At 49.1% G+C, this 26371-nt stretch overlaps 2 protein-coding genes and 1 long non-coding RNA gene across 10 annotated transcripts in view; 2 read left to right on the forward strand and 1 right to left on the reverse strand.

Moving 5' to 3' along the window:
• Positions 1-6128, reverse strand: part of ACMSD (aminocarboxymuconate semialdehyde decarboxylase) — an 85017-nt gene extending 78889 nt beyond the window's left edge. For 3 of the 6 annotated variants that reach the window (XR_015056601.1, XM_085875584.1, XM_085875588.1), the window contains exons 1-2: positions 5769-6128; positions 5504-5548 (exon numbers count right to left, since the gene is read on the reverse strand). Coding sequence is in view for 5 of the 6 variants with exons in the window: in XM_085875584.1 (XP_085731710.1) it covers positions 5504-5548; positions 5769-5825 (102 nt within the window). In the remaining variant the exon portion in view is untranslated. The remainder of the gene's footprint in view (positions 1-5503; positions 5549-5768) is intronic. The other 3 variants (XM_085875586.1, XM_085875585.1, XM_085875587.1) reach the window with 3 other exon arrangements.
• The window catches only part of LOC147030967 (uncharacterized), a 41493-nt gene extending 34913 nt beyond the window's left edge, over positions 1-6580 (forward strand). The window contains exon 2 of the long non-coding RNA XR_015056602.1: positions 6122-6580. This is a non-coding gene — a long non-coding RNA (uncharacterized LOC147030967). The remainder of the gene's footprint in view (positions 1-6121) is intronic.
• Positions 6581-8972: 2392 nt separating this feature from the next.
• LOC147030968 (macrophage mannose receptor 1-like) overlaps positions 8973-26371 on the forward strand; it is a 355425-nt gene continuing 338026 nt past the window's right edge. For 2 of the 3 annotated variants that reach the window (XM_085875590.1, XM_085875591.1), the window contains exon 1: positions 8973-9168. The gene's annotated coding sequence lies outside the window, so the exon portion shown is untranslated. The remainder of the gene's footprint in view (positions 9169-26371) is intronic. The other variant, XM_085875593.1, reaches the window with a different exon arrangement.

A 26371-nucleotide genomic window follows, 5' to 3' on the forward strand; every position in this document is an offset into this window, starting at 1 on the left:
CACATATACATATATACACATATACATATATACATGTACACATATATATATATATATATATATATATATATATATATATATATATATATATATATATATATATATATATATATATATATATATACACACACAGTGCCTATAGAAAGTGTACATCCCCTTTTTAAAGTTTTCACCTTTTGTTGCCTTTTCACCTGGAATTGAACTGCATAAAATCAGACTTTTTCCACCTTTATTTACACATCATAACCCATAACTTCCAAGTAAAAAACAAATTCTCCAAATTTCAGAAAATTAATTAAAGATACAAAACTAGAATGTCTTGGTTGGATAAGTTAGTGTCCATCCCCTTAAAATAGCAATTGTAAATTAGCTCAGGTGTAATCACCTTCAAAATCACACATCAAGTTAATTGTCCTCCACCTGTGTTAAATTGCAGTGATTCTGATTATTTCTGAATAAAATCAGCTGTTCCTGTAGGTTTCCTCTGCTGGGTCGTGCGTTTCACAGCAAAGACTCAACTATGAGCACCAAGGAGCTTTCAAAAGACCTCCAGGATAAAGTTGTGGAAAGACACAAATCAGGGGATAGGTATAAAAATATTTCAAAGGCCTTAAATATCCCTTGGAACACAGTCAAGACATTCATTAATAAGTGGAATGTGTATGGTCCCACCAAGACCCTGCCTAGATCAGGCCATCCCTCCAAACTGGATGACAAAGCAAGGAGGAGACTGATCAGAGAGGCCACCAAGTGACCAATGGCAACTTTGAAAGCACGACAGGACTTTATGGCAAATACTGGTCACTATGTGCATGTGACAACAATATCCCAAGCACTTCACAAGTATGACCTGTACAGTAGCATGGCAAGAAGAAAGCCACGACTCAAAAAAGCCCACCTTGAGTCCCGTTTGAGGTCTGCAAAAAACCACTTCAGAGATTCTAAAGCCATATGGCAAAAAGTTTTCTGGTCTAAGGAAACCAAGATGGAACTTTTTGGCTTAAATGCAAAACGTTAGGTTTTGTGCTAACCCAACACAGCCCATCACCCAAAGAACACAATCCCTACTGTGCAGCATGGTGTTGGCAGCATCATGTTATGGGGTTGTTTCTCATCAGCAGGGATGAGGGCAATTGTCAGGATGGAAGGGAAAATGGATGGAGCAAAATTCAGAAAAATCCGAGAGGAAAACCTGCTGCCCTCTGCAAGAAAGCTGAAAATGGGACGGAAGTTCACCTTTCAGTGTCACAATGACCCGCAGCACACAGCCAGAACACTACAGTGGTGTGGCTAAGGAACAAAACGATAAATGTCCTTGAGTGGCCGAGTCAGAGCTCCAAATCCAAATGAAAATTTGTGGCATGACTTGAAGATTGCAGACCGAAATCCAAATGAAAATCTGTGGCATGACTTGAAGATTGCTGCCGATGTACACTCCCCATGAAGCTTGACTGAGCTTGACCAGTTTTGTGCAGAAGAATGGGTAAATATTGCCCAATCAAGGTGGGCAAAGTTGGTCGAGACCGATCCGAAACAGACTGACAGCTGTAATTGCTGTAAAAGGTGCTTCCACCGAGTATTAACTCAGGGGGGTGGACACTTATCCAACCAAGATATTCTAGTTTTGCATTTTTAATTAATTTTCTGAAATTTGTAGAATTTGTTTTTCACTTGGAAGTTGTGGGTTATGATGTGTAAATAAAGGTGGAAACAGTCTGATTTCATGCAATTTATTTTGAGGCGAAAAGGCAACAAAAGGTGAAAATTTTGAAAGGGTGTGAAGACTTTCTTAAGGCAATAAATATGTATGTATGTATGTATGTATGTATGTATATATATATATATATATATATATATATATATATATATATATATATATATTATATATTGTTACGGTTCTTGGAACCGTATGCATACAAGCATACAGTTTTCCCGAAGTTAGTTATTCCATTAAGTATATGTGTTGATTGATCCCTACCTTGTGTGTAGTGGGAAGACACTGGGGTGCGTTGCGATGTTTTTTTTGTTGGATTAATAGATCATTAAATCCCCTCCATTACGATCCACGGTACGATAGCGCTTGCAGCCCTCGGTTCACTGACCACAGCGCACCATTGTCCATCTGCTGTCTCCGGAGGCTCGTTTCTCAAGACAAAATCTTCGCATTCGCTGTTCCAGTTCCTCGGCTTCTTCAAACGTTCCAATTCCTTCTTGACGGGTCAGACACGCGTGGAGTGGGCGGGCTTTCCCAGGCCTGGCCAAACCTCCGCCCAGAAAGGGCGGACCCCATGAAGGCCCTGTCCAATCAGGACGGACGATGACGTCGGCTTTGCCAAGGCCCCTCCCTTGGGGATCTATAAATTACAACACCATCCTCAGAGTAGAGTGAGAGAGTCGGAGAGTTTGTTGTTGGTTGAGGGAGGAAGCGGTTCGCTGGTTGGACTTGAAAGTTCATTCGTTCGTTCATTGGTTGGTTGTGAGAGAGCTGAAAAGACCTCAGTCGGGTCCTGCTCCTGTCTGCAGCCCCGTTCCTACCTTGGAATCCGCGCTCTCCACCCGGGCTCCTTCGCAGACACGGTCTCCACACGTGCGGCTGTGGGCCAAACTGCACGACCTCTGTCGGGTGCCGCACCACGGAGCATCCCTTCCCTCGAAACGTTCAGGTACCAAAAGAACTGCGACCTCAGCTCCCTCCCTCCGTGGCTGCAAAAGTCCTTTGCCATTCAACTGGGTTTATTTTGTCCGAGTGTGTGTCTGAGTGTGCGGCGCCTGTCCATTAAGTAAAAACTATGTTATTTGATCATTGTAAATCTTGCCTGTATTATTCTCGCGACAAGTCTGCTCTCTGTCCTCTTTTGTAAGTTTGTCGCACTACATCTCGCACTACATTGTCACACTACACTACATTGTAAAATTGTCACACTACATCTCTCTTCTGTCCCCTGCATAACACACCAATAAACCTGTTCCTGTACCACATGTTTTTTCCTCACCTTAGTGTAAATAATGATTGTGGAAATGTTCCCAGTTAGTTTTTGTCTTTTCCTTCATTGGCCCAGCATTGTTCGGCCGGGTCTTTATCCCCGATAATCTGTTCATTCGAGCCAGTACGTCCTTGGCAGTTCCACTCGGCTGCATCCGATCCGGAGGTGGTAGTTGGTAGTTGGTACTCTCGTCTGGTGTCTGGTGGGAGACGATGTAACTTCACCCATCTTGTGGTCGTTTTCATCACCGGGCCCGGCCCGCAAAAAAAAAAAAAAAAAAAAAAAAAAAAAAATATATATATATATATATATATATATATATATATATATATGCAGTAATCCCCCGTTTCTCGCGGGGGTTACGTTCCAAACCTCCCCGCGCTAAGTGAAAATCCGCGATAAATGGACGCCTCCCCAAAAAATCGATTCGTCTGGTCTGGTCGGTTTGGGTTTGAGGTGCCTGAGATCGACTAGTCTGGTCTGGTCGGTTTGGCAGTGATTGGGTTTGAGGTGCCGGAGATCGACTTGTCTGGTCTGGTCGGTTTTGAGGTGCTGGGTATGAGCAGTGCTCGTCCAACGGCGGCAAACCTTTTTCCTTCCCGAAGCATATATCGAGCACCTTTACCTTAATCTTCTCCTGGAGCATCCCAGGACCTTCCTCTGGCGCTTCGGTTCCTTGCCAGAAGCCTTAGAAGGTGCAGGGCGTTTGGGCGGCATGGTGGGGCTTGGAGAAAAAACTTAGAAAATATTCGTATTTCACAAGCGAAACTTTGTCTCGTGCGTTGTGTGACTGGTCGAGCACCACGCGTTATAATTTATTGCTTAAATAATTTATATTTTATATATTATCACCGCGATGTACCAGGGGAATCCCCAGAAAAAATTAGTTAGGTTCCAAGGGAAAACCCGCGATGAACCGGGGGCGCGATAGGTGAACCGCGATGAAGTGGGGGTTGAATGTGTATATATGTATATATATATATATATATATATATATATATATATATATATAGTTGTGTCCATGCCCATTAAGACTAACCTGAACGGATAGCCGAACAGTTCTACCTTGGAGGAAAACATGTGACCTTTGGAGATTAATGCGCTCATGGGATGGGAGGCGGCGAAGCACGTACCAAATGTGTTCACCAGGACGGAAGATTAGGGTTTTTACTCAAACCCACAACGAATAGACTGACAAAAGCAATCTTAATAAATAGGGGTTGAATGAACATAAATCAAGTATTCATAGGAGGAACAAATCAAAGCTTAATAATGAAAACAAATCAAATCATGAGTTCATAAAACGTGAGGTCATTTCGAGCCTAAATTTGAGGCACCTCTACACACAGTTACAAAAACGGACAAGGGCAAAGGTAAAACAAAAGAAAAACCCCTCTCTTTATTCTGGCACTTAGCTTTGTCCAGAGATGGTCTTTTAGAACTTGATGATCGAAGTGCACCATCCTGCGCGGGAAGCTCGCAAAATGGCACCAAGCCGCTCTCTCGATGGGAAACGTATGTGAGGTAATTTGTGTGGCGGTATTCAAAGCCAGGGCTCAGAAACCGCCATGCAGCTTCTTTTCACAAGCAAATATGCCGACTGTTCCTCTGTTACACCAGGTACATTCACCACGATGGCCCACCTTCCTCCTCGACCACACGATGAGACGATTTCTGAGGCCCCGTGATGAGGCCACGAGTAACGCTCTTCTTCACTCCTCAGAAACGTACACACTTCACGACTCAGCTGAACAGACAATGGCTAGTGTTTCGCTCCGGCGCGCGAACAAATTCACCTCAGCACGAACACGAGAATCATGCGGCCTTCTTCACTGTGTCGAGGGGAAGCCAGTGAGCCACATCCTTTTGTCTCCAATCGCACACCTCGCACAACTCTCCTCTCTCCCGAACCTTATGACCTCATGCCCATCCATCATCCCCCCCCCCCAGGGGCGTGGCTTGCGAGTTGTCATTCCTGGAGGCGGGGTTTTTGCCTGCTTGGAATATTTGGCTCGGTTGTTTTTGTTTTCAGAATGTGATTCCTTTTTCTCACCGGTCTTGTAAATGCAAACGTATAGGAGAAGGTCACAGGGGACAATCACATACTGGCAGAAATTGGCCTTAATCCTGACCTAATTAACACAGAACCGACTCCCATGCGGTGACATGAAACAACTTAAGCTCACAGTTTTCCTCCTTACATTACATGGAGATCTCTTCTACCCATCCAGGGACCATGCGACTCTATACAATCCTACCTTTATTACAAAGTTCTTCCATCTACCCCACAAACATAACAATATATATATATATATATATATATATATATATATATATATATATATATATATATATATATATATATATATATATATATATATATATATATATATCATCATCATCATGCTCAACAAAAACATTACTTTTTAACAACCATTCCTTGCACTTGCCACAGATGCAAGATACATTTTTACTTGATGACCGTCCAATAAAATAAGGAATTATTTAAATATACTCACATGTGCGTGATGACCGATTGTAACCCAGCCCTCATAGCCAAACTTCTGTGGGTGTAAAAATAATAAAAATTACAAATAAATAAATATATTTTTGTATTGAAAACACAAAACAGATTTAAATTTCATCCTCCATGAAGGCGAAGAGCATGGTTTAAGAAGATTTGTTTGTGAAATTCGTAATTGTAAACATCTGCCATGACTTATTCATGATAACTTTAACTACGCGGTAACGTCACCTGCTGTAGCTGTGATGTGCCGTACCTACCTTTGTGAGGTCTGGTAATTCCTTTGGTAAGATGTGCGTATGAATGTCGATCTTCATGGTCGATGCGAAAATGTGTGTTTGTGTGTGTGGATGTCTCTTATCACAGTGTGAGCAGCAAAAGCTTTCCTCCAATGGGATGTGCAGCAGGTGCCAAGCCTCCTTTGAGTAAACAACACCGGATCATTAATGTATCCCTCCACAAATTTGGGTCAATGTAACTATCTCATGCTGGTGTGTAAAGAAACAATATACAAATGTCACATGCCCTTTGTCTGGGTAACTGTTGCTGTGGTTATTCTATGCTATTGCATTGCAGTTCACCAAACTGCTGCTGTTTTTTTTTCCCCTCCAAGGAGAGAAGGAATGAATCGTGGAACAGACGTTCGTCTCCCGATGCAGCGCAGTTGCAGTCAGGCTGCACGAGGTGATCGAGAAGGTCTTCGGGGTCTTAAGGTGTCTTAGGGTTCTGGTATCTTGTGACAACACTGGAAGCTACTTGTAAGCCTCCACTTCCTGCAGAAATTGCAAAAGCCTGCGAATTTGGGCTTGTTGTCATGGAACTGAAAGAAAATCTTGATTTGTGAAGATAAACTTTTCTGAAAATTTCCACACCAGTAGACACACACACTCACACACACCACTGAGCATGTATTTGCGCAATATTGTGTAAGGGCCTACTAATGACGATGGTTTTGTTTTTCTCATAATAAGTAGTTTCGATAAAACTTAATTTATGTGGATGCATCCATATTTATTAACACGATGAAAGAGCTTTACCTGTGGGAATGAAACACCTGTGAGAAACACCTTTACTTTTGGGAGTGTGTCACGTTTCCTACCTCCTCTCACACCGCTTCACACCACGGTCGCCAAACGTCACTAGGAATTATTACCAATGTCTTGGAATTCCGATTGGTTCAGTCCAAAAAATATTAAATATATCCTTTTGACCCCATCTCTCAATGGTAAAAAAAACACTGAAAAAAAATTCCAGGATCTGGAATCGGATTTGGATTTTCATCACAATCTCATCAATTGGTCCTTGGTCCGTAATAAATCCACCCAGCAAAACAAATCCGTCCAACACCTTCTGAGATATCCTGCTATCAACCAAACAAACAAACAGACAGACAGACAAACAGACTGGATGAAAACATAACTTCCTTCCACCTCCCGTGGGCAGAGGTGAAAATAGACGTTTGAATATAGAAACTGCGTGACGGTCAGATAGATCACTGATATCTGCAGGTAGTGCTGTCAGTACAATGGAAATCATTAATTATTAAGTGATATTAAAAATAGCAATTTAACCTCGGCCAATTTAGTTAGCTCACAATAATATTGGGCGGATTGGCAATCTGCTTGTGCCGCCTGACAACTGATGCACCAATGCAACTGTTCGCAAAAAAAAAATCCAAAAACATTTCAGTACAACTTTTGAAAAACATCAATTCGTCACGTGTCTGTGGTCCATTCACCCCCCCCCACCCCAACATGTGGCAAGCGGTGAGCAAATTGGACAACCCTAGTGTCGAGGTACGCACACTCACCTCTGAGCTGTCTAGCCAGGGTTCAAATCCTGACCCAGCTATAAACTGTCATCCTGGTGTTTCACAGGCTGGGTGATTAACCAATGTGTGTGTGTGTCGTCCCTCTGATGGACGTTACAGTGGATGTCCTATCTGTCAGCATTCGTTTGTGGAAGTCTGTCACAAATCCAAAATTCCTATCCCTAACCTTAATCGACAGTAAAGCATGGCCAGCGGTTCGTGAAACACTTGGACCAGACTTTGCCTGGCCAACCATGCAAGAACGTGGGAATAAATGTTGCCGTTTAAGAAGTAAAAAATAAGAAGAAGAGAAATAAGATGATCAATGGGGTTCAGTCTCTTACTTATAGCGGTTAAAATACAGTATTCCTTTTTCATCTTGGTGTCAACAGATATTCTGGGGTTTGGCATGCCACATGGGGAGGGAGGGAACATGTCTGATAAAGGGGAGAGGGGTGGTGACTTGGAACGGAGATATCTATCACACATAAATATGGTGTAATTTTTGACATACCCACTCTTCCACCCCTGCATATACACACCATGTATACACGTCTCAACACTGAACCATTTCCTCGAAGTGCAAATTACACAATGGAACTTTTGTTTCCACAAATTCGTACCACACTGCGAGATCATCCTCTGCAGTTACCAAAGACTAGCGGAGGTACTCGCACCTTGTGCAGAGGAATTTAGAGTTTAGAAAAAGAGAGCCAGGTACTATGTATAATTCCAATTAAGTCACCACATATAATTTAACAGGTAATACTGTAATAAGATATAAATAGAACCATGCTTCCTGAACCTCACCTGGATCAGGAGCAACAGTCACTCCCCCAGACCCCCTTAGACCATGATTTTTTTTTTCTTTTAATGTCATGAACAAACATTGGTACATCATGGGTGATGAAGGATGTTGTTAAGTTTCATCAGGATCGTGTGTGTAGTTTCGGCGAAGAGAGAAAATACCTATTTTGGGGGGGCTAAGGGGGGGGGTTAACCCCACAATGAGCACAGGTTTTGATGTGGTCGATAAACTTTGGCACATTTCAGGTGATGAAGGTTGTGGTCAAGTTCATTGAAATTGTGTGTTTAGTTTTGGAGGAGAGAGAAAATACCTATTTTGGGGTGGGTGGGGGTGGGGGGCAACAACACCGTTGCTCCCCTTAATGACCATAGATTTTGATGCGGTCATTGCACCTTTGTTCGGCATCACATATGAAGATTGTGGCCAAGTTTGATCAAAATTGTGTGTTTGGCTCAAACGATAAGGACTGAAGTGTTTACGGATTGACTGACTCACTCACATACAGACACCGCTCGATCGCATAAGCTCACCAGACTAAAGTTCAAGTGAGCAAATCTCTCTCTCTCTCTCTCTCTCTCTCTCTCTCTCTCTCTCTCTCTCTCTCTCTCTCTCTCTCTCTCTCTCTCTCTCTCTCTCTCTCTCTCTCTCTCTCTCTCTCTCTCTCTCTCTCTCTCTCTCTCTCTCTCTCTCTCTCTCTCTCTCTCTCTCTCTCTCTCTCTCTCTCTCTCTCTCTCTCTCTCTCTCTCTCTCTCTCTCTCTCTCTCTCTCTCTCTCTCTCTCTCTCTCTCTCTCTCTCTCTCTCTCTCTCTCTCTCTCTGTCTCAGCCTGTGGCTGCTGGTTGCATCATTGGTTGGGATGCGGCTATGCCGCTGATGCAGTGTCCCCCTTACCAGTACACCGATACTCATTTTGCCGTCCTCGGAAGGATGACAGGCTGAGTCAACCTCTTGGTGTATTTTTAATTCAGCGGCCAACGGGGCTTGAACTCAGGACCCGAGGATCCCAAGCCACCACCCCAACCACGAAGCCAACACCAGGCTCAGTAAGTGAATAATGTAACGATTAATACAATATTTGCGATATCTAAGATACAACAACAGGCAAAACAGGTAACGATACAATACAATAAGGCAATACTACACAATCATGAGTACTGCAGTGGCTCTGGATAAACAACATTTTGACTCTGCTTGTTGGGTACCAGAATTGTGACCTTGGCGATATAGATAAGATGATTTGTCATACTGCATTCCACCGGGTCTTCTTGCATATGGCAGCTTAGCTGCCGGGGTAGCTATCATTTCTTGGAAGCACGACTGTCGCTGATGCAGTGCCCCTCTACGAGTACACACTGGTACTCATTTCGCCGACTTCGGAAAGATAACAGGCTGAGTCAACCCCCTGGTGTATTAATTCAGTGGCCAACGGGGCTTGAACTCAGGACCCCAAGATCTTAAGCCGCCACCCCAACCACTAAGCCAACACCAGGCTCTCTCACCGGGTGGTGCTATTGTTGTGGTGCTGGGTTCAGGGGTGGGTAACGACCGCTAGATGGAGCAGTTGGGCCGTCTCCCACTGAACACCCAGAATTGAAGGTCGTCACTCCGGATAACTCCAAAGCCGACGTATCGCTTAATGGACCGTGGACGCCAATATTTCGACCGTGCGGTTAGGGTCTTTTTGTCTGATTCCAATTTACCTAATTAGCCACGTGGCCAAGCTACCGGGGAAGCCACACCCTCGGCCGGCTTTGTCCAAACCGAGTCGCTGTTACAGACTCGGATCTGACGTAACCGAGCGGGAATTACCAATGCCGCGCCGGTCCAAATAACAATCTACCGCACAATCGGCCTCACTCTAACTCAACCCCGAACCATGCTTGGCCAATGAGAGAAAGCACAGAAAACAAGCTGGTACATTTAACACGGGGTTTATTCACAATAATCAGGAAGGGAGACACAGAGCAGAGTTAATCCAACTAAATTGCAATGTACAATAAGCAAGGCACTTATGCAATTCTACTTATAAGACTGGCCACAGACAGACACACACACCCAAAAAGAAATGGAGCCAACTGGTCTTTATTCGGACCCTCCAGCCGCGGAGGATAGGCAAGCTGGGGGTTAAAGTTTGGTCGGGTACCTGGCCGCCTCGTGCGGTCTGGCCGACCCGCACTTGTGAGCTCGTAGTCCGTTAAAGGGATCGGGGTCCCCAGCTCGAGCGCTCCACACGATCCACAATCTAACGAGCGCACATGAACCACCACGGTGGGACTTGAACCCACAGCCAGAATCCAGCGAGCAACCAGGATCCTATGGACGACCAGCCACCAACGAACGACGCTGACGACCAGGGAACGAAGACTGGAACCAAGATGACCAAGGCACGACCGAAAAAGGACCCCCACTCACTTGTCTTTGAGCGCCTCCGATTATTTTTATCCCCCCCACCTCCCACCCCCCCCCCCGTGCGGGGTGGAGGGATCCGTTTCTCTGGTAACTCGCCTCCGGACTGGACGAGGGGTTTCGGGTGTCGTGGTGGCCAGCCGTGATTGGAGGAGGAGCGTGTCAGCGTCTCGGTGCTCCTCCCCCGAGAGAGGCTCTTTTGCCTTCCCCAGTGTCAACAGGGGATACATTCTTTTTTGATGGGGCGGAGTCAGAGCTCCTAGACGAGGTGTCTCCGCCCACGTCCGTAGTCAGAAACGTGCGTTATGGCGCCATGGTGTAAAGTGAAGGTTGGGCGGGTGAAGCGCTTGTTCGCCCGCAGAGTGGGAGGAGGAGTGAAGTGAGGGTTTTGTTGGCGTTGGCAGATTTAAAGATGTAAAAAATCTGACTATAAAAGAAACCCGCAGCGCACACATGAAATTAACCCATTTGACACAGGGGAGGGATTCTCTAACTATCCACATATACTGAACGAAATAACTGAACGATGGGACTGCTGACTGTCTGTGTGCAAAAGGCTTCCAAATTCGTAACACTTTATGATACACATTTACTTAAAGAGAATTGAGGTCAACCCCTATCCTGAACCACCTCCCCCTGGAGGTTTGAAATGTTTTCTTGCATCTCCATTTGCCAAGAGGTTCCTAACATTATGCATCATGATGAGATCAGTACTGGTGGGGTCAATTATATTGATGGACAGACAGAAAATGCTTCTATAAATATATATATATATATATATATATATATATATATATATATATATATGTAAATATGTATTTTTTTTTATACATATGTAGATATGTATTTATATATTTTTATAAATATATATATATATATATATATATATATATATATGTATGTGCATATATTGTTACGGCTGTGGAAATTCGCAATACACCATAAAGGGTACAAAGATCAGTTATGACGCTAAGTGAGTGTTCAGATAGGTCCCCACCGTTGTTAAAGGGGTTTATTCGTGTTCACCGGGCTGCGACCCTTTGAGATAGCCGTTTTTCTTTATCTATTGTTATTTTGAACCACACAACAACCACCACCCCCATCTTCGCCACTACGTCCGCTTCCGAACGGCAAACAAAGGCGCCAAGGAAGGAACTGCGAGTGCGCGCGGGTTTTTCCCGCCTGTTTTCCCCACGCTTGGTGTGAAGGGAAGGGGGCAGGGCAGCTCGCTGCCGATTGGTGGATGCACGGCGTGAGGCGGTCGGAGTGAGGGCACGCCCCTTTTCAAGAAGCTTCTCAAAGGGAGGCAGAGCCGAAAACGGGGAGGTGCGAAGGGCGGAGCCCCGCGCTATATAAGGTGGACCGCACGCGGGCTCTCCCTCTTCTCTTGGCGGTTCGGGCAGCTCGTGTTCAGTTCAGTTCGTGGAGGCTGCTCGTCGAGCTCGCAGCTCGTGTTCAGTTCAGTTTGTGGTGGCTGCTCATCGAGCTTGCAGCTCCTGTTCAGTTCAGTTCGTGGTGGCTGCTCGTCGAGCTCGCAGCTCGTGTTCAGTTCAGTTCGTGGTGGCTGCTCGTCGAGCTCGCAGCTCGTGTTCAGTTCAGTTCGTGCCTTTTGTCACCAGGGTGCGGTTCAGTTCAGTTTGTGGTGGTTCATCTCCTTCGAGCAGCTAGTTCGTGAGCTCGGGCTTCTTCTTTTCTTGGGACACGGACGGGGGGCACTGCTTTGCCAGCTCGGGCGCACAAGCCTGCACACACGAGAGGAGAGTGCCGGAGAGAGCTCGCCGACCGTCGCACCACGAGGGTGCAGGTAACCAGTGTCGGTCTCGTGGGCCCATTCGGTCATCCACGGCCCACGGCCATAAAGGTTTACGAACCCCGTCTACCCCCTTGCCTATGAGGGGGTCATTTCTTTTGTTCTGTGTGAATGATGTGGCGCCGCGTCCGTAAGTAGAACCTGTTTAAGTGACTGTACACTATAAGCATATTTGGTGGTATTGCTTTTGTTTGCATGCTTTTTCTGTATATTGCATGACTGCCTTGGCTGTACATACGTGCTGTATAAATAAATGTGTTTGTTTGAATGTATCCCGTTCGTCGTGTCCTTTTTCCCCTTTGAAAGTGCCATCTTGCATCGTGGAATGAGTAGTGGGTTTTGAACGCCCGGTAAAGAGAATCGGATCCGTTGAGGTCGGCGATAACAACGCTCGGTTATCACTGTAGTACGGAACGGACCGCTTAAGCGGTTCGTGTCCCAGGCCGACCTGCGGCGCGGTGCAGCCCCTCGGTAGGTTATCCGCGTGAGTACTTAGGTATATCGACATTCAGCGATTCACCCTATCTCGCGCGGGCAGAATGCGGACTGGGCTGTGGTGAGGTTAAACCCCCACCCCTGACTGGTTCCTGGCGATAGTTCCAGGAGGGTCACGACTGAATTGTCCATCCGGTGGGCGACGCGGCTGCCATTGGAGTTATGTGGCCGATCGCACGCCAGGCGTCCCAGAATTCGTAACTATATATATATATATATATATATATATATATATATATATATATATATATATATATATATATATATATATATATATATATATATATATATATATATATATATATATATATATATATATATATATATAGCCTGGTGTTGGCTTAGTGGTTAGGGTGGTGGCTTGGGATACCAAGGCCCTGAGTTCAAGCCCCGTTGGCTGCTGAATTAACACCAGGGGGTTGACTCAGCCTGTCATCCTTCCGAGGTCGGCGAAATGAGTACCAGTTTACTGGTCCCGGTGTATGCCCCGGTTAGAATAGGTGTACCATATCCCTGTGTGTCGTAAGAGGCGACCAGGGTTGGCGTTAGGAAGGGCATCTGGCATAAAAAAAACTTATGCCAAATCATTACGCGGACAATAGCGAAATGGAGACGGATGATCCGCTGTGGCGACCCCGAACGGGAGCAGCCGAAAGAAGAAGAAGAACATATACATACATTGATATGTCTATGTATCTATATGAAAATACTGTATGTATGTATATATATATATATATTGCGGAAATGGCCCTTAGTAGCCTCCGAAGTCTCGGATTATCTCAGATCTCCCATTAAATGCATGTTTTGCTCGGCTGTTCGGTAAATGGACGTTACATGTGTGTCGGGAGGTGTAGGATGCATGTTGATTGTTCGTACAGTGGTGGTGTGCCGAGGGCTTCTTCTTCCTTCCTTCCCTTCTCCGGACGAGGCCCCGCCCAGTCGGCTGAGAGGAGTGGCCAAAAAGAGGAAGTAAAACTAAGGGGAGGAGTTTTGTCGGCTTCGTAAAGGGGAGGAGCCAGCGGCTCTCAAAGGAGCGAACGAAAAAGAAAATGTGGTGAAACTGTGAGCATCGAGGTGGCGCCGATCGGCTGTACACGGGACAGCTGTGTCTGTTTTTCGTGAGGAACGAGCCAAAAGAAAGGCAGGGAAGGCAACAGAGAAACGACGAGTGTGGAGTCGTGATCTGCTGTGTCGGGGACGACTGTGTCTGTCTGCGATCTGCTTCGTGAAGGAGGCAGGAGAAACGACTTGAGGCTGCCTGCACGTCGAGTGGGCGAGCGTCTTTCATAAGAAGGTCCTCGACATGTTTGTCGATCCGCCTGCCGGAGCCCAAACACCTCGATTTGGCCTTGTCTGGTGAACAGGCCAGGCCTGGACTTGAATGCTGGACCTTGAGAGAAACCAACTGGGACCCATCGTCAATCTAACGGTCTTGTGCCGTCGACCTTACGTGGGGTCAGAGCGTGCGGAGAACGCGTGCGGTGTGACAAAGGAAGGCGAGCACCATCTTGCCACGCGGCGTATTCGAGCTGGGGGCTTAAATCCGTGGACATCGGCTTGTTACGAGCGACATTCGTGCTTTTGACACTTTCCTCTTGTCCATGAAACATCACCAAGTACTCTGTCTTGCCTGCATGCTGTCTGTCTGTCTTGTCTGCATGTTGTTTAAGGCATATCTCAGTCGGGATCCCCTCGAAACCCGTAATCCGTAGTTACCTAGTTAAGAACGGGTTATAGATTGTTAATAACATTGTCATGAATATTTTGCTTGTGTTGTGCTTCCTGATGTTCCCCAATAAATCTGGTTGGTGGGGATGAAGTTTCTGCCATGGATTAATTCGTGTCGCATCGAGGAACGATCCGTTCGATTGAAATATAAAAACAAAATAGTTACAGACTGGCAGAAAACGCTCGGCATCTGACAAAACCAGTCTGTAACTGGGGTTCCATTTCCCCAACTGGTAAGGTCCAGGAATACGTTTGTATCGCGATTGAAGACGCGTGACCCAAGGCCTGTGCCGAACCAGCCGGCGTTATAAACCCCGGAGACGGCCGGATTGGGTTGAGAATCCCTCAGTCGCGGATCCGAAACTATATATATATATATATATATATATATATATATATATATATATATATATATATATATATATATATATATATATATATATATATATATATATATATATATATATATATATATATATATATATATATTGTTGTGGTTACCAAATTCGCAAACCACCATTCAGGTCCCTTAGGTGAGGTATCTCGGTAAGTATATGTGTAGTTAGGCCCAAACCCGTTGTCTAGTGGGAATACATGTCATTTATGCGTGCTGCGACTCTTCAGGATAGCTGTTTTTCTTTTACTATCTTTATTTTGGACCAACCGCCATTGTTACCACCACCAACCACAACATCAACCACCCACCGCGGCGCTGCTTCACGTCACACCTCGCAACCATCGCATCGCCACCGTTCTTGCGCCGCTTGTGGGTACCGGTGTTGGACTCGTGCAGGGCGCGCGCCGAACAGCGTGTACAAAACCACGGATTTTCCACTTCAAAAACGGATCAAAAACGACACACGCCCACTTTTGTTCCGTCCAATCGGTGAGCGAGGGGCGATTTGGCCCCGCCCCCAGGGCGTTGGAGGGCGATCGATATATGCAAATTTATGGATCAAAAAGCATTCACGCCCACTTTTTCTCGGGCCAATGGGGAGCGAGGTGAAAGGTCGAAGGGAGGGGGTCAAAGATGAGAGAGCGAAGCCACGGGGCTGATATAAGCGACCGCGTTCGTCAGTCAAGTGGACAAGAGTTAAGACTTCGCGGGCGGTGGAGTTGGGAAGAAGAAGCAAGAAGGAGTTGGTCGTCGTCGTGTGCGTTGGAGTCGGAGCAAAAGGAGACGGAGCTGTGGAGAGGCGGCGAGGGCAGACGAGGGGGTGCTCGCGTCGTGCAGGGAGCTGCACACCAGGGAGGCCGACGGCGCGACCTGGCCGAGGTGGAGACGCTCGTCGCGGGACTCGAGGCAGAGTAGAAATCCTCTATACCCCGAGCATCAGCAACCCCCTCCTGTTTCCCCCCGCGCTGAGATAGTGCGACCAAGGGGGCCCCTTTCCCACCCCCTACCAGACACTGTCCGCGAGGCCCGCGGAGTTGAGGCACCATCGCCGCTCCGCGTCTCATCACCAGACGGGTAGGCCCGACCCGGTCTCGGCCTCAGGCCCACCTCATCCTTGAGGGTTCTCTGTTCTTTTTCTTGGTTTTGGATATGTGTTGTCGGCGCCGTCTGTGAAGTAAAATTATATAAGTGTTGCCGTGTGCTCGCGTAATCGGTATTAGATCTGCATTGTCGCATTTCCTTCTATGTGCTTTTGGTGGAATTGCATTGTGTTTCTTTTCTTTTCTATGTGCTTTTGGTGGAATTGTATATGTGCGCTTTCCGTTCATCGCGAATAAATGTGCTTTGTGTTGAACTGTTTCCCGCTTCGCTTCGTCATTTCTTTCATTGAATCCTCATCTTGCTTCACGTAAAGGGTTGGTAGTGGGCTGAATACGCCCGATAATTAATCGAACCGTCGAGGTCGACGAATAACACCGCTCGGTTATCCCGATAGTACGGAACGGGTCGCTTAAGTGGCCCGTGTCCGAAGTCGACCTGCGGCGAGGTGCGATCGCCCGGTCTACCCTCCGTGTGGGTACTTAGGTAGGTCGAATTTGGCGAGCAACCCTATCCCACGCGGGGGCTGATTGGCTCGATCGCGGTGAGACCGAAAGGTCCACCCGTGACTGGTTCCCGGCGTTAGTCCGAGAGGGTCACGACTGGATTGTCCGTCCGGTGGGCGACGTGCCGCGATTCGAGTTACGTGGCCGTCAGCACGCCGGCGGGCGCGAATCCGTAACACTGGTGTCAGGAGTGGGATACAAATCCATCGCCCTCCTCGCGGCACTGGTATCGGAGAACAGGAAAACGGGCTCTCCTGTCTCCAGCTAAATTCACGGGAATCGGTCCAGGGGTGAGAGAAGCGACCCCCGATTCCCTCCAAATTACGAGCGAGTGAAATTAACCCTTTAAGAGAAGCAAGATGGCGTCTCAAGGCGAGCGGGAGCCGGGGGTATTAGAAATGTATATGTGTAGTAATGTAGAATCCATGGTCCAGGATGGAATGCCCGTGCAGGAACATGAACTCGTCCAACTGAACCCAGAGCCCGAAATGGGTGCGGCAGCGGCCGCGGTGTATGACACCTCCCCTCCCCCTGTCCACCAAAACCCTTCCCCAACCCCTGCCGAAACGGCTCACCCAAGCGTACCCGACATGGCCCAGCTAATCACCATGCTGGCAAAAATGAATGCGGAAATGACAGCGAAGATGGATGCGAATGCACAAAAGATGAATGCGGATATGAAAAACGAAATGAAAGGAATGAACGAAAAGATGGATACAAATACAAATGAAGTAAAAACGAGGATGGATGCGAATACACAGCAAATAAACGGAATGGAAGCAAACCTGAAGGAAGAAATGAAAGAGCTACGGGGTGAGACGCAGAACATGGGCCGATGCCTGCAGGCGGGCATGAAGGCCGTGACCAGGGAGATAGGAATGGCGACTCCACGTGTGGAAGCAAACGAGCTGGAAGGGGGTGCAACGGCTGACAGGCCCGCGGTGGAGGCGGGTAAAAAAATAATTCGGGGGGCGTGTTGGGCGAGGGTCGTGACAGAGGAATCGACGGTGACCAAAAGGGAAAAATTAAATGGGGAGACCAAAACGTGTGAGACGAGACACGAGGTGACGACGACAGAAACTTATAAATGTATAGAGACACGGGAGACAGAAAAAATAGAGGAGAGACAACATGATGAAGACGGGGTAAGTGACGCGCACACACACACGGAGGTAGTGGAGGATAATGGGGGTGAGCTCGCGGAGCGTGTGGGGACCCAGTGCGAGCACCTGGATGGCCTCCTCCAGGAACGAGGGGAGGGAGTATGCCCCCTTGAGGCAAGTCACGACCAGGTGAGTTCGGTCGTGCTTTGCGAGGTCGAGGGGAGGAGTGCTGTGGACGGGTGCACGGAGAGCTTGGGGGGTATAGAGGCCCCGGAGACCCTTGTGGGGACACAAATCCCCAGTGTGGTTGTCCCTGTGTGTGTGGTGCAAGGTGTGAGTGCGTCCCCGTGTGTGAGTGGTGTGGTGGCGATGGTGCCAGAGTACGTGCTTCCCAGCACGCCGTGTGTGGATGAGGCACCGTGTGTGGAAGAGGCCGTGTGTGTGAGTGAAACGGCCAGTGTGGATGAGGAACCGCGGTTGAGTGCCCCCACGTGTGTGAGTGAGGCACCGCGGGTTAGTGCCCCCGCGTGTGTGGGTGAGGCACCGCGGGTGAGTGCCCCCGCGTGTGCGAGTGAGGCACGGAGTGTGGATGAGGCACCGCGGGTGAGTGCCCCCGCGTGTGTAAGTAGTATGGTTTGTGTGAGTAGTGAGGCACGCGTGAGTGAACGGCCGAGTGCAAGGGAGACCGTGTGTGTGAGAGAGCGGTATGTAAGGGAGATGTCGGTTGGCATGCGGGAGCACGCAGCCGCGTCTCCCGGTGTGAATGTGATGGAGTGGACTGTGTGCGTCGTAACACGCAAGTGTGCGTGGGTGGAATGGAGACGGAGACGGCGACAGAGGAGAGAAAGCCGAGTAGCGGCTGTAGCTGTTTCGGGGACCGTGCCGGGTTCACCCAGCAGTGAGCACGCGGTCCGTGCTGTGCAACGCACGAGACCGCCACGTGCTCGCTTGCGAGAGTGAAGTCCCGGTCCGGAAACGCACGCGGTGGATTTGCCGATCCCGCGGACGGACAAAGTTTCGGCAGGATAACGGATTTGGACCGGACGGGTTCTCCACGCGATCGTGTGTGTTAAGCTCCAACGGGCAAAGCACATGTGTTCGCGTGGGGAACCCCTCGAGACGTGGGGCTTGTGTTTTTTTTTTTGCGCCCGGTGACGTCATGGCTGCACGTGGGGTTGGAATCCGGCAGGAGGGGTATCTCTGCCGGATGGTACCGTCCAAGGAGGGACGAGGAACACGTGCAGCTGCATGACGTCACGGGCAGGTGCAAAGTGCGCGAGTTGCCGCGCTGGCGCTGCGCATGTAAAGAAAAAAAAAAAGAACAAGCCTCACTTTCGGGTGCACAGGATTCCTGGGCAAGGGGTGGAAGACCCCCTTACCTGGGCACAGGATGGAAACTAGTTAGGGGGAAGGGTTAGCTTAGTTAGACCGACTTCATGGGGCAGGGGTAAGTCCTCATGGAGTCCGTGGAATGGATTAGGTAGAGGGATTGTAGCCAGATTGAGGTGGGGAAATAAAATGATTTATTTCGGAGACAGTGACAGACTTTGGATGTGTAGAGGGGACGTAGTTTAGCTACGTAGTGTTAAAAGGAACGTGCTGTAGTTTAAGGGACGACGTGGGAGCACGAGTTAGTTAGGGGATGCAGATAGAAGGATGGCAGAGTTCAGCGGTGTGTGTGTTGAAGAGTTGGTGAGTTGTGAGGCATGTGCTTGGTGAGTGAGTGAGGCCAGCGGGTCTGTGTGTGTGGAGTGAATGGGGAATGCATGGTGCGATGAGTGATTGGGGGGAGGAGTGACTCCCGCCCAAGGGACCCCGGGGTCAGTATAAAGTGAGTTAGGGGGTTAGTCAAATTGAAAAATGGAGGTCGTTTTGTTGTTGGTGGGAAAGTAGGCTCGAGACCCATTTGGAGGGGTGCAGGAGCCCTGTTGACGGGCTTGGGAGCGTGGCTGCGAAAGGTGAGTATCGCTGAGAGGGTACCCCAGGCACCAGGCTAGTCGGCCGCGGTAGGCCATGGGCCCATGGGGGGCCGGGATAGAGTAGTGGGCACGGGTGCGCCTGCTTGGTGCGGGGGCCCGGGGCGCCATTAGCCGCGTGGGCAGTGTTGTGGGCACGGGTGACCCTCGGAAAGGGGCCCGGGAGGCCGGCCTGCCACGTGTGCGTTTCAGGGGAGGTGCCATGGGGGGCACTCCCCGGTGTTAGGGAGCTGGTAGGCTCGGAGGCAGTGTAGTGCCCGGGGGTGCCATAGCGGGAGATTCGGCAGAGGGTCGTGCCTGCCAAAGGGGGCCACGTGTCCCAGCCAGGAGACCGTGTAAGGGCACGGAGAGAAAATTGGGGGGCGAGGCCCAAAAATTGTGAGGACACCAACACAGGCGACGGGAATCTGGGTTGTTAGAACCAATAGTTTAAGCGAGAGGCGCTTGTTGAAAGCCCCGGGGTAGTTTAACAGTTAAATGGTTAGGGTTGATTCGGAGATGTACCCCTCCGCACCATCCATCCCCTCGCTGTCGTTGTGGGCCGCTGGACCCACTTGGTGTTAAGATCGCCGAACTCTGGGGAGGCCATTCTGAGGCTTCGTTGGGCCTCGACGCAGGACGTTAGCTCTCCCTTATTCCCCTCCGGGAAGGGAACGTAGGGGTTGGGAGTAGGCTAGGTGACAGGATAGGTTAGCCGAACAAGGACGATAAAGGGGGTTAGGGGACGATTTATAGTGGGGGAGTAAAAATAAAAACAACAAAAAAATAAGTTGGGGCTAAATTGGGGTTTGACAAATTAAGGGAGTGGGTATGTACAGTGACAGGCAAAGGCGATAGGTGGGAGGGAGACAGGTAGGTAGGTCCGAGCCCGCCTTCCAAGTGGCCAGCACCACCGCACTCCCTCCACCAACCTCCACTGAACGGCAAAGGCTGGCCAACTTCATCGGCTGGCCGTGTTTTGCTTCAAGGCAGAGGCCGGCCAACTTCATCGGCAGCTGTTGTTTTGCTGCGGGGCCTGTGCCATCGGCTGGCCGTGTTTTGCTTCAGGGCCTGTGCCGGCCCACTTCATCTGCCGGCTGGCTGTTGTTCTTCAAGGCCTGTGCCGGCCAGTTCATCTGCCGGCTGTGTTTGCCTGCTACCTTTGCCATGCCATGCCCACTGCCCAGGTTCACCAGCCCCGTTCAATTTTTGCTTTGCCCCCCCCCCCCTGTTCATTTCCATGTGCGCCAGGATCCGCAAGGCAACAGTTTGCAAGCTGCGAGAACTGCCCTGTTGGCAGCTACAACACGGGCCTGCAGTGGCGGCCCGTGCACCGTGTTTACGTCCAACCATTCATCCATCCATTCGTTGTGTTCATTGCGTGTGCCACTTGAGCTGGCACGGAGACTGCGTTTGTGCAGCCCATGCACCGTTGTGGTTGTGGTTCACTGCGTTCAGTTCAAAAGGAAGGCCTTGGACTGCGTGTGAGCAACCAGCCACGTTCCCTGTCACCTGCATTGTTTTGAGCCAGAGACTGCATGCGGGCAGCCTGGCTCCCTGCGAACTGTTTCCTTTTGCAGAGTTCAATTATCCTGGGCCATGGTTTAGTGTAAAATTTGTAAGTTAAGGTTAAGATGTACTGTAAATATGAGTGCGCCCCCGGCATGTTTGTCCTAGCGCCGGCAATTTTATTTAAGTCGTCCGTGTGAGTGAGTTTGTTTAGGTAGTTACGCAGCCCTCAGGTTATTTATTTTGGGGACACGAATACCATGAATGTCGCACTCAGGGATCCGTAGGTAAAATGTACTAGGGGAAAACTACACATGATGGTGCACGAGAATTTGACGACTCGGGACGAGTCTGTAAAAAGGGGAGGGGGTAGTGTTGTGGTTACCAAATTCGCAAACCACCATTCAGGTCCCTTAGGTGAGGTATCTCGGTAAGTATATGTGTAGTTAGGCCCAAACCCGTTGTCTAGTGGGAATACATGTCATTTATGCGTGCTGCGACTCTTCAGGATAGCCGTTTTTCTTTTACTATCTTTATTTTGGACCAACCGCCATTGTTACCACCACCAACCACAACATCAACCACCCACCGCGGCGCCGCTTCACGTCACACCTCGCAACCATCGCATCGCCACCGTTCTTGCGCCGCTTGTGGGTACCGGTGTTGGACTCGTGCAGGGCGCGTGCCGAACAGCGTGTACAAAACCACGGATTTTCCACTTCAAAAACGGATCAAAAACGACACACGCCCACTTTTGTTCCGTCCAATCGGTGAGCGAGGGGCGATTTGGCCCCGCCCCCAGGGCGTTGGAGGGCGATCGATATATGCAAATTTATGGATCAAAAAGCATTCACGCCCACTTTTTCTCGGGCCAATGGGGAGCGAGGTGAAAGGTCGAAGGGAGGGGGTCAAAGATGAGAGAGCGAAGCCACGGGGCTGATATAAGCGACCGCGTTCGTTAGTCAAGTGGACAAGAGTTAAGACTTCGCGGGCGGTGGAGTTGGGAAGAAGAAGCAAGAAGGAGTTGGTCGTCGTCGTGTGCGTTGGAGTCGGAGCAAAAGGAGACGGAGCTGTGGAGAGGCGGCGAGGGCAGACGAGGGGTGCTCGCGTCGTGCAGGGAGCTGCACACCAGGGAGGCCGACGGCGCGACCTGGCCGAGGTGGAGACGCTCGTCGCGGGACTCGAGGCAGAGTAGAAATCCTCTATACCCCGAGCATCAGCAACCCCCTCCTGTTTCCCCCGCGCTGAGATAGTGCGACCAAGGGGGCCCCTTTCCCACCCCCTACCAGACACTGTCCGCGAGGCCCGCGGAGTTGAGGCACCATCGCCGCTCCGCGTCTCATCACCAGACGGGTAGGCCCGACCCGGTCTCGGCCTCAGGCCCGCCTCATCCTTGAGGGTTCTCTGTTCTTTTTCTTGGTTTTGGATATGTGTTGTCGGCGCCGTCTGTGAAGTAAAATTATATAAGTGTTGCCGTGTGCTCGCGTAATCGGTATTAGATCTGCATTGTCGCATTTCCTTCTATGTGCTTTTGGTGGAATTGCATTGTGTTTCTTTTCTTTTCTATGTGCTTTTGGTGGAATTGTATATGTGCGCTTTCCGTTCATCGCGAATAAATGTGCTTTGTGTTGAACTGTTTCCCGCTTCGCTTCGTCATTTCTTTCATTGAATCCTCATCTTGCTTCACGTAAAGGGTTGGTAGTGGGCTGAATACGCCCGATAATTAATCGAACCGTCGAGGTCGACGAATAACACCGCTCGGTTATCCCGATAGTACGGAACGGGTCGCTTAAGTGGCCCGTGTCCGAAGTCGACCTGCGGCGAGGTGCGATCGCCCGGTCTACCCTCCGTGTGGGTACTTAGGTGGGTCGAATTTGGCGAGCAACCCTATCCCACGCGGGGGCTGATTGGCTCGATCGCGGTGAGACCGAAAGGTCCACCCGTGACTGGTTCCCGGCGTTAGTCCGAGAGGGTCACGACTGGATTGTCCCTCCGGTGGGCGACGTGCCGCGATTCGAGTTACGTGGCCGTCAGCACGCCGGCGGGCGCGAATCCGTAACAATATATATATTGTTGCGAATTCGCGCCCGCCGGCGTGCGAGCGGCCACGGCGTGCGAGCGGCCACGTAACTCGAATTGCGGCACGTCGCCCACCGGACGGACAATTCCGTCGTGACCCTCTCGGACTAACGCCGGGAACTAGTCACGGGTGGGCCTTTTGGCCTCACCACGATCGTGCCAATCGGCCCCCTGCGTGGGATAGCGTTGCTCGCCAAATTCGACCTACCTAAGTACCCACACGGAGGGTAGACCGGGCGATCGCACCTCGCCGCAGGTCGACTTCGGACACGGGCCACTTTAAGCGACCCGTTCCGTACTATCGGGATAACCGAGCGGTGTTATCATCAACCTCGACGGTTCCGATTAATTATTGGGCGTATTTAGCCCACGACCAACCCTTTACGTGAAGTAAGATGGAGATTCAATTAAAGAAAAGACGAATCGAAACGGGAAAAACAGTTCAACATAATTCACATTTATTCCGCGGCAAACGGAAAGCACACATATACAATTACAACAATTATGCACCAAAAGCAAATGTAAAAGAAACACAACAATTATGCACCAAAAGCAAATGTAACAAAAGAAACACAATGCAGATCTACTACCGACTACGCGATCACACGGCAACACTTACACAGTTTTACTTTACAGACGGCGCCGACAACACATATACTCCAAAGCAAAAGAAAAAGGGGCCACCCTCAACTACAAGGGGGCAGACGGGCCTGGGGCCGAGACCGCGTCGAGCCTACCCGTCTGGTGATGAGCCGCAAAATGGCAGCGGCGCCCCGACTCCGCGCTCCTCCGCGGGCCTCGCTGGCACTGCCTGGAATGGGGTGGGAACGGGGCCCCCTTCTCGCACTATCTCAGCGCGGGGGGAAACAGGGGGGTTGTTGATGCTCTGGGGAAAGAGGATATCTGGCTTGCTTGGGTCCCGCAACGAGCGACTCCACTGCGACCTCGACCGCGTTCCCGGCCTCCCCTCTCCGCAGCTCCCCGACAGACTCCGAACCCCGTCTTGACTGCTGCTGCTGCCATGCTTCGCCGCCGCCACAACGCGCCCGAGCCCGAAACAGAAACTCTTCTCGCTGCCGCTGCCACACCTCTCCAACTCACCCGAGCCCGAAACAGAAACTCTCAACTCTTTGCCGCTGCCGCTGCCACACCTCTCCAACTCGCCTGAGCCCGAAATAGAAACTCTCAACTCACTCAATTCGCCCCGCACTCGGCGCTTTATAGTGCGACAGGAGAAACCATATGCAGATTTTTGGATCAGGATCGGCTCGGGGGCGGAGCCACGCTCGCCCATTGGACGGAGGAAAAGTGGGCGTGAATCATTCCTGATCCGCGAATTTGCATATATCGATTCAACTCCGACGTGCCTGGAGGCGGGGCCAAATCGCCCCGCGCTTAATGATTGGACAGATCGGAAGTGGGCGTGGATCATTCCTGATCCGACTTCCCCGGAAAGGCCGCTTTTTGCACCCGCTGCTCAGCGCGCGCCCTGTACGAGTCCAGGATCGGTGCCCACAAGCGGTGCGGGAATGGCGGCAGAAGGAGGAGAGGTGAAGGTGGTGGAGGGTTTATTGTGGTGGTCCCTGGCCACGGTGACGCTTGGAATGGCGGTGATGCGATGATTGCGAGAGCGAGTTGTGACGGTAAAGGTCGTGGCTGTTGGCGTTGTTGTTGTGAAGCGGCGTTGCGGTTGGTGGTTGTTGTGTGATGGCGGTTGAGACGTGGTTGGTTCAAAATAAAGATAGAACAGAAAAACGGCTATCTTGAAGGGTCGCAGCCCGAATGAATCACATTTATTCCCTCTAAACAACGGGTTTGGGCTAACTACACATATACTTACAGAGATATCTCACCTACGGGACCTGAATGGTGGTTTGCGAATTTCCTCAATCACAACAATATATATATATATATATATATATATATATATATATATATATATATATATATATATATATATATATATATCTATCTATCTATCTATTATAATACCAAGCTTGCACACTGAAAACTCGGCTCGCCGTCACACGATCCCTATGAAATTGCTGTGGCACTTAGTGGACATGCCGACAATGTTTGGGAAGTCTTGGTGTTCCATAGTACCACTTGCGTTTTGCACAATGCATATTTTTGTCATTCCCCGTGTACGGTCTGTCCTCTGCTACCAGCAATGTTGTACTGCTATCCCGTGCGTGTGCACGGGTATCGCTAATATATATATATATATATGAATCTATATATTTATATATATATATATATATATATATATATATATATATATATATATATATATATATATATATATATATATATATATATATATATATATATATATATATATATATATATATATATATACACCCCGGTTAAAATAGGTGTACCATATCCCTGTGTCGTAAGAGGCGACCAGGGTTGCGTCAGGAAGGGCATCCGGCGTAAAACATGTGCCAAATCACTATGCGGATCATCCGGATGATCCGTTGTGGTGACCCCGAAAGGGAACAGCCGAAAGAAGAAGAAGAAGAAGATATATATATATTTATATATATATATTTATATATATATATATATATATATATATATATATATATATATATATATATATATATATATATATATACATACATACATACATATTGTTGCGAATTTGCGCCCGCCGGCGTGCGAACGGCCACGTAACTCGAATCGCAGCACGTCACCCACCGGACGGACAATTCTGTCGTGACCCTCTCGGACCAACGCCGGGAGCTAGTCATGGGTGGGCCTTCGACCTCACCACAATCGTGCCAATCGGCCACCTGCGTAGGATAGGGTTGTTCGCCAAACTCGACCAACCTAAGTACCCACGCCGATGGTAAACCGGGCGATCGTACCTCGCCGCAGGTCGACTCCGGACACGAGCCGCTTGGCCGGCCCGTTCCGTACTATCGGGATTACCGAGCGGTGTTATCGTCGACCTGGATGGTACAGATTAATTACCGGGATGTTGCACCCACAACGAAACCCTTACGTGATGCAAGATGGAGGGTCAATAAAAAAGGAAAAGAGACGAAGCAGAGCGGGAACAGTTCAACAAGCAAGCATTTTATTCACACGCACACACAGACAAGCACAGAAGGCACGTATTTACAGCCATACAATTATGCACAAAAAGCAAATG

The sequence above is a fragment of the Eptatretus burgeri genome, chromosome 3 (genome assembly GCF_056783735.1).
Source record: "Eptatretus burgeri isolate ZD-2024b chromosome 3, Ebu_testis_v1, whole genome shotgun sequence".
Classification (NCBI taxonomy): domain Eukaryota; kingdom Metazoa; phylum Chordata; class Myxini; order Myxiniformes; family Myxinidae; genus Eptatretus; species Eptatretus burgeri.